General features: G+C 40.5%; 1 protein-coding gene across 3 annotated transcripts in view; it reads right to left on the bottom strand.

Annotated features, from left to right (window-relative positions):
• The window catches only part of Pcca (propionyl-CoA carboxylase subunit alpha), a 359494-nt gene that overhangs the window by 187313 nt on the left and 156263 nt on the right, over positions 1-15918 (bottom strand). For all 3 annotated transcript variants that reach the window (XM_052732382.1, XM_052732381.1, XM_052732383.1), the window contains 2 exons: positions 4084-4227; positions 2957-3031 (listed from right to left, as the gene is read on the bottom strand). In XM_052732382.1, the coding sequence (XP_052588342.1) occupies positions 2957-3031; positions 4084-4227 (219 nt within the window). The remainder of the gene's footprint in view (positions 1-2956; positions 3032-4083; positions 4228-15918) is intronic.

The raw sequence follows: 15918 nt of genomic DNA on the forward strand, positions 1-15918 counted from the left end.
GGCTTCCCAATAAACAGCAGCTCATCTGTCTGTGGCAAGGCAGAAAAAGGTCAACGCAGCGGCTGGTAGGCCTTTAATATTTTAATTTAGGCAATTATCAAGGGACCGCACATAGAACCTCTTGTCTAGAATATCCACATGAGGGTAGGTGATGGCTTTATTACAAGATATTAGAAGATAAGTGAAAAAAAATCACACCACTCTTCTCTTTCAAGGGTTTAAAGAGAAAGCTGGAACATGCCCAGGGAGCTCTTATTTCTGTATGTGCAGCACAAGAAATAATTGGGCCCATGTACCCACATTCCAAATGAAGTCTTAAAGTGAAAGCCACTCCACATTTATACAAGATGTGCACGGCCTTTATATACCGAAAACATACTTCAGGGCATCAATTCTATAAAACTTGGTGTTTGTAAAAAATGGGAAAGAAGTAATAGGGCAGCCGTGAAAGCAGTAAAGTTTTTGTGTGCTTTCTCTCAGCATTTAAATGGCCGCTGTAGCCAAGTTAAGAAAAAAGATGTCGTTTTTTATTAGTTTGGGTGCCAATAAGCCAGAACTACTCTGACCAGCTTGTCAGCTTTATACCCACACAGCACATTGCCAAAGCTTGTTTGACACCAGGATTGTTGCAGGTCTGAGGCTCTGACTTTCAGTACATCTTGTCATCTGCTGCACAGCTCATGTCCAACCCACTGGTAAAATACTACAAGCAATAAGGAATATTATTGTATTCCTCTGCAGTTCATAACATAGTTTTCATCATCTTAAATAATACCACCCTAAATGCTAAATAACCTATCCGTGGCTACTAGATATAACTGTCTTTGTTGCTTACTAAAATAATTACAGGAATTTGTCACTTTAAACCCAAAGGGTAAAATCAAAATGCATCATATACAATCAACACACGCAGGCAGATCAACATTCCCAAGGAAACTGTATAAAGCAAAAAAGAAACCTGACTTTTAACTTGTTGTTTATATAGGTTTTCCCAAATAATAGCCAACTACATATCTTACTTCTAACAACCAATTAAAAACAAATTTGGTGCCCATTCATCCATGAAAACAAAGTCTACATAAATTTTCACTGACTTTCACTTCAAGAGTAGAGTCAAATATATCTCTAAGCAGACAATCAAAGACTACAAGGAAAAGCCTCAGCCCTGCTCTAACAATGTGTTTCAGGCTTAAAGAAGCATGGGAAAGGTGTGAACTGAAAGTTAACTCTGAAGTATTTGCTCCTTCTTGTGACCAAAAAACCTAAGAGCCAAAACTGGCTTCCTGAGTGAAACTGAGACATCTAGTAAAGCGAAGGGAAGAGGGCCACACTACAAGCACTCATGCACCCCAAGTGTGAGGTTCTCAAGTCAGTCCTCAGACACCACCTACACAATTAAAATTGCTTTCGTCAGCCAAATAGTGGACCCTAGAAACTATCAGGCATGTCCCACCCTTCATTCTCAACTCACCTCCCCCTCAGCACAACTCCCAGCCCGCCATGTCTACCTGACAAGTGACAGCCCAATCTGATTAAATGCTTCTAAGGGAGGGGACTCATGGGCTTCCATGACAGGCCAAAAGTGATCACCATGGCGATACATAATTACAGCTGTCAACGCATCTCCTGTCCTGCTGACATCAATTTGATTGCTCCCAGCAATAATGATAGACAAAGCTTAGTGCACACTCTCCTGCCCCCATCTCTTCATCTATTCCTTGGTCCATTTAGCTGACATGCAACATTCACACACGCAAATAACAGCAGTAAGCAGAACATTTAAGGCATTTTAATTGTTTTTTCTTTCTATGGATGGATCACAACTGCAAATGTTATTACATAAAACTCCTGCTGCAGCATTAATTGAAGAAAGATTTGGTGGGACAAAGACTGTAGGGGGTAGAGTTTGTCCATTATCACTTGTACTTTCAACAGGTCTCACGTTTGAAAATTGCAAATTGCAAAAACTTGAGAGGGCAAAATGTTTGACATTCTGTGAGCTATTACAACACAGTGGAAACTTCTAACAACTAGAGTAATCATTACGCTTCTTATTTAAGACTTTTTTGTTTGATTAAAAAAGTATTTAGATATGTCCCTATGACATTTGCTCTCATGTGCTATTTAGCATCACATAATGCCTATTCAATCTTTACAATTTTTTTCTGCCTCCACGCTTTGAACACAGCATGGAGTCTCTAGGCCTAGAAGGGGTCAAATCCCTTTAGAAAGCACATGGGCAAAAAAACAGTTTAAAAGTGAAATAAATCATATATCCAGTAACATCTTCAAATTTATAATTCTTCCTGTAATCTTTCACCATCTTCTCACCACCCATCAAACTGAACAATCCTATTCACAGATGCTGCAGTCCTGTTACCCACTAACATTACGTCATCTATACATGCACTTAGTGCCTCGATTAAGAGAGAAGGTACCTCCCTTGTTCTTTTTATGCATCCAAATTGCTTAAAGGACATGAAACAGACCAACTATGGGATAAAATGAATGCTGGTCACTTTTTCCTTAAAGCTGTTGATGCCGCATAGAAGGAGTTACTTTGTTCTCCTTAATAAAGTCCTGCTGATGAGCTGATTTTGTGCTTGAATTTCTTGACATCTGACTACAACAGGGGGCTGGATTAGGCTGTTTTTTTTTTTTTAAAGATTATATTTTTAATACAAAAAGTCATTTCCCATTCTTATGATACTATAATCTTTACAGTATAAACTATCATTTATATGATTAGATGTGTTTGAACTTACCCTGTTGAGTAGATTCTGATGTTTCTGAATACCATAAAGTACAAAAAATATTTTTTTAACACAAAAACTGACTCCCCATGAATTTCCCTGTCCCTCAATTTACACCCTTTGGTGTTGACATGCTCTAACATAAAAGTGTGGCATAAATCAAGGTCTGAGCCCCTCTGCTGGTATCACAGTTAATGACTTACACCAGGTAGATGTATCGGCTCTTGGTACTGAGACAGTCTCCCAACAGACGGTAAACCGAAAGACTTATAGGGGTCCTGGAGGTTCAAAGGAAAGGAAGCACAGTCTTTGAAACATAAACCAGCACGAGGAAGGTTAACTACAATGAAGAGTATTTATAGGTCTATTTTTAACATACAGTATTTACCAATCCACAGATTCCAGAGTATGAATGTCTCATCTTCTAGACAACTTCCAAGTATATTTAAAACTCAAACAGAACTGCAAGCAGAGTTTAGCCTGACCTCTATCATACTTTATTGAAGTTGGTAAAATTCCAACTTTTCCTTAAACTTCTTAGAATGCCTTAGGCAAAAAATAAAATGACCTAGACTCTCCATCAAAATGTAACTCAAGTTCAGAATAACAAATGCAACACACCAAAGAGATTTGTTTTTCTTACTTCTCCAAACAGCTCACATATGGTAAAGCTGAGAAGCTGAGTTCTTCAAGCAAAGACTCAGAAAAAAGCTGCACAGGCTTCTACACACATACATGTTCCACTCATAAACATCATGGAGAACAGAACTGAGGAGTTCGGGGTCACCACTTCACATATGACCAAGAGCAGTAACACCAGGATAAAGCATAGTGCATCTTAAAGACATCACTAACTCACTGCTGTACATTAAAAGATCATTTTTGCATCTAAAAGATACAAATATTTATGTTGCATTCTCCAGTCATCTGAAGAAAGCATCTTCAGGTACTGACTAATCTGATATCTGATTTGTATAAACTGCCAGACTAAGACTTTGGCAAAACCCGTAATTAAAATTATGAATCAAGAGTGCATGCTTTACCAAAAGCTTTGCAATTTAGATCCCTTCCATGGAATCATAAAGGACATAATCAACAACACTCAGCCGAAGCTCTGCTGCTTCTCAACACATTGCTATCTATCGACTTTCCCACCCAGAAAAACAGGAGCATTACTTGAACTTCATTCTGTTTTTAATTGTTCCAAATTACCTAGTGTTCTGCTTTGACCACAGGTTCTCAAACCCTGACTCCACCTGCAGTTCAGCCACACTGGCTGCTTCCCCTTAGACATAACCACCCTCCTGCCTCCCATCAGAACGCATTTTACCTCAGCATAAACCCGACATTCAATTGCCCAGCCACTGAGGGGAATATCCGCTTGCTTGTGCTTGAGAGGGTAACCCTTAGCAACACGGATCATTTCTTGGACTAAGTCCAGGCCAGTAATGCATTCTGTGACAGGATGTTCAACCTGTAAGGCCAAGACCGCCAGTTAATAGATGAAGAAAGAGGCAAATAAATGGACATCAAAAACGAAAATTCCAAGTTTCAGAGACGAGTGAAGTTAATTCTATTTAACCTTTAGTAATACCTGACTAAAAATTTTCAGTGAAATACATAAAACGAAAGAATAAACACAATTCTCTATAGATGACGGTCAGAATAACCCCAAAAGCATTTGTAAGCCTTTGTGTTACTTTTCCCTATTTTGATTAATTTGTGGCCCAACCCTTAACAATTTAACTTTGCATTTCCTTTGCTGTAGCTCTCAACATGGCTGACAGTCAGCCCCTTCTGCTACACTTGTCATGGCATGTGTGAGGAGGCTGCTGGTGTTCTCAAACCCTCATCTAGTCCGAGTTGTACCTACTTGCATGCTTTCACTAACCTGTCCTGACAAGCAGCAAGATTAGCGTGATCTTGCATCAGTGCAGCATGGCAGGAAGCAGCAGATGGAGCCTTCAGGTTGCCTTCCCTCCAGACAGGCTTGGGCAGTGCTTAGCATGCACAATAGCAAAACAGGGTGAGGGAAACCACTCTGCTTTCTCAGCAGACTGCTGATAACTACTTCAGCTGATGCTGCCAAGGGAGTACCTGGCCTTCCACACCAACACATGGGATACATATGTGCAAACACATGCAACTGACATGCAGCCACGTGAACAGAGGCACATCATTATAATTTGATTGACTGTTTGCTTACAAATCTTTAAACTTGGGTTAAAATAAAGCCATTTATACCACTGAAAAAGAACATGTAATCTTTCATCTAGAATCTCAAATCAGTTCTAAAATTTTAAGGAAAGTTTTAGCCATATTTACTACTTTGATATCATTTTTTTCCTTGTAAAAATTAAGTTCTGGATATATGTCACAATAATTTCTTTATCGTGACATGTCATATTTCATACATGGACACAGGAAAAGGTCACTGAACAAGCGAATTATCTTCTGGCTTGGACTGCACTAATTGAAGGACAGGGCTTAGTCATTACAATAATCTTGAAGCTTATCATAAGCAGACAAAGCCATGGTCTTAAAAAAAAAAAAAAGCTTGGTAAAAATAAACAGATGGCATCCATAATTAGCTCTGTGTGTGTTATGAGTTTGTTTACAGTTTCAACAACATTTTAAGACATTTTGACATAATTTTAATGACAAATCATTGCTAAAATAAGCATCTACCCTTTGTAAAATAAATGTGACACTAAATAAAGATCTTATTAGACAGTTTAATGCATATATATTTTAAATCAAATTATAATTTGTGAGAAACAATATTCTACAAGAAACAAGTGTAAAACCCTTCTGTTAATGCTCAATACCAATTTCACGTGAAAAAGCATCTCAGCATTCTTAACTATTCAAGATGTAAACCTACTATGTGCCAAACCATAATGTTTACATAACCTTGTTCAAAATAAGTTTTAATTAAGTGAAAGATTCAATTTTCTCTTTGTATGACCAGTACCCCAAAAGTATTATATAATACAGAGAGAATAGAACTGAACAGAAGCTAGGAAGTATGGTCAAGTTAGTGAGTGTTAAAACTCTAGGGAGACAGAAATAAATAAAACGAAATATTTACAGAATTTTAGGGAATCTCCCTATGAGCTACTTCACTGATGACAAAAGGAAACACAGTATGGAGAGGCTGGATGTCCTACCTCCACACAACCTACATCACCAGGAATGGGGCAAAAAGACTTATGACATGGTACATGGTGCTCACAGAAGCAACCACACTGGTGCAGTCCTCCAAAAGGCCTATGCTGCATCTACTTATAAGAAAACATGCAAACTCCAAATAAAGAATGAGCTATTTTAAAAAATGGACTACACTTTTTAAAAGGGTGAAGATCATAAATGACCAAAAGACCATGGGATTGTTCCAGATTAAGAGAGATGAGAGAGCTGAATGTGGGAACACAGGCTTGTGATCCCAGCACTTAAGAAGCAGAGGCAGGAAGATCTCAAGTTCAATGCCAGCTTGGGCTACACTGGGAGACACAATCTCAAAAAAAAAAAAACAAAACAGGAAAAAGATAAAAAAAACAACAACCCTGACCTGGAAATTTTCTCCTACTGCAGCAAGTATCAGTGAGGCCTCTGGTAAAACAGTAAGTCCTAGGCACAGACTGGATAACAGTAATGTGTCAATACCACCATCCTGATTTGGGGTTCTGTGGCGATGGGAAAAATTATCTCATGGTTTTAGGAAATAACATTAGGAATGGTGGGACATAAGGTCTAAAATTTTACTCAGAAAATTTCTATAGTAAAAAAAAATACATATGTGACTCTGCACATGAACTTACAGGAGGGCAACTGTAGACGGGCTAAGTGACAGGAGCTCAGAGTCCCTTCTACTTCCCCGTCTTTATTCCAAGTCAGAAATCATTTGGAAATTTAAAAAAAAAAAAGTAAATAAACATAAAAGTCACTTTAAAGGCTTTGTATTTTCTTATGATACAACATAGTTAAAATAGCAATATCTGGCTAGATCAACATGTGTTGCTCATTAGGGAATCATGAAGCAGCTATGACAGCTGCCCATTCATTCTGTTACTCCCTAACCCAAACTTCTCAGAGTTTACTCTGAATTTACCTAACAGTTGCTAAAACATTTTTAAAACTAGGTAACTACATAAGCAGGCCTTCCTTATGAGGAGAACTTGGACAAACTAATTGCACATGTGAGCATGTTAACAGCAAGAGAATCCTGGTATAGATTACAGAGGATTCGCTCAGCCACTATACAGAGAGGGTGATGAGAACAAGAATCCATGTTTCCTGAACAGATGGATATTTGACTCCAAGTGTTTGAGAGCTAGCCATCTCATGGCCAAAAGTATAAAGTCCAGTATTCAAAATCATGAATGGTATGTTGAAATGTGCAAAATTCCTCAATAAGGGAATAAGTCTTCCTCAAGACCCAGCTATACCACTCTTGGGCATATACCCAAGGAATGCTCAATCATACTACAAGGACACATGCTCAACTATGTTCATAGCAGCATTATTCGTAATAGCCAGAACTGGAAACAACCTAGATGCCCCTCAACTGAAGAATGGATAAAGAAAATGTAGTACATATATACAATGGAGTACTACTCAGCAGAGAAAAACAATGACATCATGAAATTTGCAGGCAAATGTTTGGAACTAGAAAATATCATCTTGAGTGAAGTAACCCAGACTCAGAAGGACAAACATAGTATGTACTCACTCATAAGTGAATACTAGATGTGAGGGAAGGGATGGCCAGACTGCAACCCACAGCTCCAGAGAGGCTAGCTAACAGGGAAAGACCCTAGGAGGGACTCATGGATTACCCTGCAAAGGAGAAGTGGATGAGATCTACATGAGTGGACTGGGTGGGGGAGGGGGGTGGCAGAAGGCAAGGACTGGGTGATGAGAACAGAGGGAAATGGGAGGGTCAAGCTGGAACAGGGACAGAGTGGGAGGGCAGGGAGTAAGATACCATGGTAGATGAGGACATCATGGGAACAGGAAGAGGCAGGGTGCTGGGGAGGCTCTCAGGAATCCACAAGGTTGACCGCACCTTGGTCTGCTGGCAGTGGTCCAGAGGGTGCCTGGACTAGTCTACTCTGGTGACTGGTCTAGCAAATAACCTAGCTGTCATCATAAAGCCTTTATCCAGTGACTGATGGAGGCAGATGCAGAGATCCACGGCCAGGCACCAGGCTGAGCTCTGGTAATCCAATCGATGCGAGAGAGGAGGGATTCTGCAGACAGGGGATGTTGAGATCATGATAGGAAGACATGCAGAGATGACCAGTCACACTAGTGGAAGCCCATGAACTGTGGACTGGTGGCTGTGGAGCCCCCATGGGACTGGACTAGGCCCTCTGGACACAGAAGACGGTTGTTTGGCTCGAACTGTTTGGGGGGCACCCAGGCAGGGGGATCAGGATCCATCCCTGGTGCATGGGCAGACTTCTGGGAATCCAGTGCCTGTGATGTGATGCCTTGCACAGCCTTGGTGCAGTGGGAAGGGGCTTGGACCTGCCTAGGCTCAGTGTGCCGGGCTCTGCTGACTCCCCATGGGAGACCTTGATTTGGGGGATGTGAGGATGTGGGGTGGCTTGGGAGAGAGGGGTGGGGTGGGAGGAGGGGGGATCTGCACGTGGTATGTGGAGTAGAAAATTTTTTAATAATTTTGGGAAGAAAAAGAAAAAGAACACACTTATTAAAAACTCCACCAACATTTCCAAAGGAGATGCCTGAGAGGAGAGGTACAAATATGGTACAAATTTTTAATCTCTAAATACCAGCATTTAAAATGAGCATGTTTTGCTGCTATCTTTAGTAAACATATTAAGCATGAATGGATAGGTGTTAGATAGAGATAGCCTGTGAGTCAGCCATGCCTTGGATAGGACATGGATATGAATATCCTAGGGACAGACATGGTAACCCAATAAACAGGAGGAATTTGTCCTCATATACAGGATAGAGTTTAATCACTGTGCCTGGTGCTATAGGTCTCCATCTCTTCCCTTGCTGCTGTCCCCATCCAGAAGGATAATAATGCCATGTTTTTGGTCCTGCTCTCTAGGTGCAGAAAGACTCTTTGTCTAGAACAGGATCTAACATGTGCTCCTGGGAATATGGGGTTTCAAAAAAAAGACCCAAAGTTATTAGACTTTTGATCCACAGGAGTGAAGGACAAAAGCACATTGAGGGAGGTCTCAGCACATGACTCCTGCAAACTGACCTTGAAAATAATAGCTACACTCAAGAGAAGCTGTACAAACTTAGGCTCCATCATGGAGTGTTCCTTGTAACCAGAGTCTTGAAAGGTCTTATTAATAAATAAATAAATAAATAGATAGATAGATAGATAGATAGATAGATAGATAGATAGATAGATAGACAGACAGACAGATAGATAAAACCACCTGGAGCCAGATTGGGGTAAACGCTGAAAGATCAGAGAAGCAGAACAAGCCACAGCCAACATCACCTCAACAACTCCTCAGCTGATCCTGTTTCAGAAATCCTCAGACTGAAAGCCTCTGAGTCCCCATCTGAATGGATCTCAGCTGAACTGCTACTAAAAAACCTTCTAGTTCCTGGTCCTCACACCTTACATACCTTTCTGCTTCCTGCCATCACTTCCTGGGATTAAAGGCGTGTGTCTTTACCAAGCAAGACATGAGATCTCAAATCTTGGGACTAAAGGTGTGTGCCACCACTGCCTGGCTGTGTTTCCAGTGTGACCTTGAACTCACAGAGATCCAAACAGATCTCTGCCTCCCAAGTGATAGGATTAAAGGCATGTGCCATCACTGTCTGGCCTCTATGCCTAATCTAGTGGCTGTTCTATTCTCTGACCCCAGATAAGTTTTATTAGGGTACACAATATATTCAGGGACACATTGGGGACCACATATCCTGCTAAGAATAAACAGAGGAAGACAGGACTGCTAAAGGCTGAAGTGTGTCTTCCCCTCACACACTCTATCTTGAAGTTCTAACCCTTGACACCTCAGAATGAGCTATGTATCAGGAGACAGGGCCTTTAACAACGTGACTACCTTAAATGAGGTCACTAGAGTAGGCCCTATTCCAGTATGCCTGGGTCCATTATAAGAAGGCACTGGGCATGGGTACACACAGCACAATGCAACACCATTTGCAGAAAGACAGACATCTATCTGCAAGCCTCTAGAACTGTAAGAAAATGATTGGCAGCCTGAGGAACCTAATAAGAGAGCTGAAGTGACACATTAAAGTGTGAGTGGAAATCCAAAATTTGGTGGGGCATGTTAGCACAGGCTTTCAATGCTAGCACTAGTGAGGTAGAGGCAAGAGGGTCTCAGTGAGTTTGAGGCCATCCTGGCCTATACAGTGATTCCAGGCCAGCTAGGACTACATAGTGAGACCCTGTCTCAAAGACTCCAAAGAAGGTCCAGAACTCAAAGACAGCAAAATAAAACCCTAACTGTCTGTCTTGACAGACTTGCCCATAGACATCTGTTTAATTTACTCACCAAACACATATACATGCAAAGAAAAAGGGGGGAAAGTTATAAGTATTTGTCCAACTACATCTACTGTCAGAAAACACAACTTCTCTTGCAATGTAGACAAGAACTAAAACCCAACAGAACTGCTAAATTATCAATGAGAACTATTAAGAATAATTAATAATTCAAACAGTAAACAGAAGGGAAGGCAGAATTAAAAACAGAAGAAAATATTATTTTAGCCCCACCCCCGGCCAGGAAAACAGCCCCCTGTGATACCAGTGAAAACTGGAGACATAAGCCCACCCTGCACTGACTGGAAACAGATGAGGCCCCATTTCCAGACTGGGCAGACCAGGTCCCTAGCCCCTAGGCCCTGGGGGCACATTCTGTGCCACTCCCTCAAGCCATTGGAGCCCCAGGGACCGGCTAGCTGCCCCTCCCCTCACCCCCTCACCAAGAAAACAGCCCCCTGTGACACCAGTGAAACCAGAGACATAAGCCTACCCTGCACAAATTGCGAACAGAAAACAGGTCCTACCCTGCACCGATAGGAAATCCTGAGACAGAGCTCTCAGGATTGGCTCTCCCTGAGGAGGAGCCCACTGGTGCCCACTGGACTAAGATCGGCCCCCTGAGACACAGAACTCATCAAGACCAAGAGCCCAGATTAGACCAAGAGCTTCCAATAGACCAAGAATATCATTCAGACCAAAAGAGGCTCCCTCAGACACAGACAGCACTTGCACAGAGTGGAAGAAGACATAGATAGACGCCAATGCAAAAATACAGTCAACAACATAAAGACCAATGGGGCACCATCAGAACCTACTGGTGCCACACCAGCAAGACCTGAACATCCCAAAGCAGAAGAAACAGAAGAAATAGACCTTAAAAATGACTTTAAGAAGATGACAGAAGACTTTAAAGAGGAAATGAAAATTACCCTTAAAGAATTCGCAGAAAAGACAAACAAAAAATTAAAAGAAATCAATAAATCTCTTAAAGAAAGCCAAGAAAAAGCAATTAAACAGGTGAATGAAAAAGTCCAAGATTTGAAAACTGAAATAGAGGCAATGAAGAAGACATAAACTGAGGGAATGCTGGAAATGGAAAATCTAAGTAAACAAACAGGAAGTACAGATGCAAGCATAACCAACAGAATGCAAGAGATAGAAGAGAGAATCTCTGGTGTTGAAGATACAATAGAGGAAATAGATTCATCAGTCACAGAAAACACTAAAGCCAAAAAAGTCATAACACAAAACGTCCAGGAAATCTGGGACACCATGAAAAGACCAAACCTAAGACTAATAGGAATAGAAGAAGGAGAAGAATACCAACTCAAAGGTAAAGAAAATATATTCAACAAAATCATAATAGAAAACTTCCCCAACTTAAAGAAGGAAATGCCTATGACGGTACAAGAAGCTTACAGAACACCAAATAGACTGGATCCAAAAAAAAAAAAGACCCCTCACCACATAATAATCAAACCATTACATTAGCCGGGCGGTGGTGGCACACGCCTTTAATCCCAGCACTCGGGAGGCAGAGCCAGGCAGATCTCTGTGAGTTCAAGGCCAGCCTGGTCTCCAAAGCGAGTTCCAGGAAAGGCGCAAAGCTACACAGAGAAACCCTGTCTCGAAAAACCAAAAAAAAAAAAAAAAAAATCAAACCATTAAACATACAGAATAAAGAAAAAATATTAAGAGCTGCAAAGGAAAAAGGCCAAATAACATATAAAGGCAGACCCATCAGAATAACACCTGACTTCTCAATGGAGACTCTGAAAGCCAGAAGGTCCTGGACAGACGTTATGCAGACACTAAGAGACCATGGATGCCAACCCAGACTATTATACTCAGCAAAACTCTCAATCACCATAGATGGAGTAAACAAAATATTCCATGATAAAACCAGATTTAAACAATACCTATCCACAACTCCAGCCCTACAGAAAGCACTAGAAGGAAAAATCCAACCTAAGGAAGTTAGATACACCCATGAAAACACAGGCAAATAGATAGTCCCACACCAACAAATACCAAAGAAGAGAAACACACAACACTACCAACAAAAGATAACAGGAATTAATAATCACTGGTCATTAATATCCATTAATATCAATGGTCTCAATTTGCCTATAAAAAGACACAGGCTGACAGAACAGATACGAAAACAGGATCCATCCTTCTGCTGCATACAAGAAACACACCTCAACTTTAAAGACAGACACTACCTCAGAGAAAAAGGCAGGGAAAAGACTTTCCAATGAAATGGACTTATGAAGCAAGGTGGTGTAGCTATCCTAATATCTAATAAAATAGACTTCAAACTAAAATCAATCAAAAGGCATTGGGAAGGACATTACATACTTATCACATGGAAAATCCACCAAGATGAAGTCTCAATTCTGAACATTTATGCCCCTAATACAAGGTCACCCACATTTGTAAAAGAAACATTACTAAAGCTTAAATCGCACATCAAACCCCAAACATTAGTAGTGGGAGATTTCAACACCCCACTCTCAGCACTGGATAGATCTGTCAGACGGAAACTTAACGGAGAAATAAGGGACCTAACAAAAGTTATGACTCAAATGGACTTAATAGATATCTACAGAACATTCCACCCTAATATAAAAGAATATACCTTCTTCTTAGCACCCCATGGAACCGTCTCTAAAATTGACTACATGCTTGGTTGTGGAAGCCCATTTTCGGGTTCCTTGTGGCTTTACCCAGCAGATCCATATAGAGGATGATTAGGACCACGGGCTTGAGTGCAGGTATCTGAGATGGTCTGCACTTGGCTGTGCTTTTGCTCCACCCCTTGGCGTCTCTATAAATACCCTGAGGCAGAGACAGGGCCTGTTGGAAAAGGTTCCAGGCCCTCTCGAGGCTATCCTTTATTTTCTATCTGTTTATCTCAGCAATCTCCACAATAAATCCTTCTATCTAATATTTCCTGCTGCTCACACTCAAGAAAACTGGGGAACTGTGGGGTTGGTGGGTAAACATCCCACACTGGGTCACAAAGCAAATCTCAACAGATACAAACAAATTGGGCCGGGCGGTGGTGGCGCACGCCTTTAATCCCAGCACTCAGGAGGCAGAGCCAGGCGGATCTCTGTGAGTTCGAAGCCAGCCTGGTCTCCAAAGCGAGTTCCAGGAAAGGCGCAAAGCTACACAGAGAAACCCTGTCTCGAAAAACCAAAAAAAAAAAAAAAAAAATTGGAATAACCTCCTGTATTTTATCGGACCACCATGACTTAAAGTTAGATTTCAACAACAACAAAATTTACAGAAAGCCTACAATCTCATGGAAACTGAACAAGGCCAAAATGAATCACCAATGGGTCAAGGAAGAAACAAAGAAAGAAATTAAAGCTTTCCTAAAATTCAATGAAAATGAAAGTACAACATACCCAAACTTATGGGACACTATGAAAGCAGTGATAAGAGGAAAATTCATAGCACTAAATACCCACATAAAGAAGATGGAGAAATCTCACACTAGTGACTTAACAGCACACCTGAAAGCTCTAGAACAAAAAGAAGCAAAGTCACCCAGGAGGAAATGATGCCAAGAAATAATCAAATTGAGGGCTGAAATCAATGAAATAGAAACAAAGAGAACAATACAAAGAATCAATAAAACAAAGAGTTGGTTCTTTGAGAAAATCAACAAGATAGACAAGCCCTTATCCAAATTAACCAAAAGGCAGGGAGAGAACATCCAAATCAACAAAATCAGAAATGAAAAGGGAGACATAACAACAGACAATGAGGAAATCCAGAGAATCATCAGGTTATGGTGATATTTTATTTGTATTAAAATGTTATTTGTAGGTTAATAAATAAAGTTGCCTGGGGGTCAGAGCTATTAGCAAGCCATAGGAAAGCAGGGCAGTGGTGGCGTACTCTTGTAATCTCAGCACTTGGTAGGCAGAGCTGGGTAAGTCTCTGTGTGTTCAGGGATACAGCCATTATTGGATACACATGCCTTTAATCAATACCAATCATGGAAAACCTGGAGGCCTATACAGACAGGCCGTGAGGAGGCAGTCATGTGGTTGGGTTTACAACCAATGAGAAGGCAGAACAGGAACTCTATATAAAGACTTTAACACAGGGGTAGCTCTGGTTCGGAGAGGTAGGACCACCGCAGGAGGAAGGGTAAGGTTTTAGCTCTTAGCTCTGACCTCTTGGCTTTCTTCTTTGAATTGGTTCTGTGTTTCTTATTTAATAAGAAGGTTGATTACATCTATATCAGGTCATACTTCAAAAACCTGTACTCCACAAAATTTGAAAATCTGAAAGAAATGGACAATTTTCTGGATAGGTACCACATACCAGATTGTTTCAGTGCAGAATTCTACTGGGATTTCAAAGAAGAGATAATTCTAATACTCTCCAAATTGTTCCACACAATAGAAACAGAAGGAACATTACCAAACTCTTTTTATGAGGCTACAGTTACCCTGATACCCAAACCACACAAAGATGCAATAAAGAAAGAGAATTATAGACCAATCTCCTTCATGAACAATGATGCAAAAATACTCAATAAAATATTGGCAAACTGAATCCAAGAACACCTAAAAAAAACTATCCACCATGATCAAGTAGGCTTCATCCCTAGGATGCAAGGATAGTTCAACATACAAAAATCTGTCAATGTAATACACCATATAAACAAACTGAAAAAAAAATCACATGATCATCTCATTAGATGCTGAAAAAGCCTTTGACAAAATCCAACACCCCTTCATGATAAAGGTCCTAGAGGGATCAGGAATACAAGGAACACACCTAAACATAATAAAGGCAATTTACAGCAAGCCAACAGCCAACATCAAATTAAATAGAGAGAAACTCAAAGTGATTCCACTTAAATCAGGAACAAGACAAGGCTGTCCACTGTCCCCATATTTATTCAATATAGTACCTGAAGTTCTAGCTAGAGCAATAAGACAACAAAAGGATATCAAAGGAATAGAAATTGGAAAGGAAGAAGTCAAACTTTCACTATTTGCAGATGGTATGATAGTATACATAAGTGACCCCAAAAATTCTACCAGGTAACTTCTACAGCTGATAAACTCCTTCAGTAATGTGGCAGGATACAAGATTAACTAAAAAAAAATCAGTAGCCCTCCTATATACAAATGATAAAAGAGCTGAGAAAGAAATCAGAAAACATCACCCTTTAAAATAGCCACAAATAATATAAAATACCTTGGGGTAACTCTAAGCAAGCGAAGGGCCTGTATGACAAGAAATTTAAGTCTCTGAAGAAAGAAATCGAAGAAGATATCAGAAAATGGAAATATCTTCCATGCTCATGGATAGGTAGGATTAACATAGTAAAAATGGCAGTCTTACCAAAAGCAATCCACAGATTCAATACAATCCCCATCAAAATCCCAACACAATTCTTCACAGACTAATGGGTGATGGTGCTCTGCATGCTGTGAATGTGTTGCTCCCATTGGTTGATAAATAAAATGCTGATAGGCCAGTAGTCAGGCAGGAAGGATAGGCAGGATAAACAGACAAGGAGAATTCTGGGAAGAGGAAGGCTGAGTCAAGAGTCATCAGGCAGACACAGAGGAAGCAAGATGTGAAGGCAGAACTGAAAAAAGCTACCAAGCCACA

This window comes from Peromyscus californicus, unplaced genomic scaffold (assembly GCF_007827085.1).
Source record: "Peromyscus californicus insignis strain IS unplaced genomic scaffold, ASM782708v3 Scaffold_12__1_contigs__length_115047231, whole genome shotgun sequence".
Taxonomy (NCBI): Eukaryota; Metazoa; Chordata; class Mammalia; order Rodentia; family Cricetidae; genus Peromyscus; species Peromyscus californicus.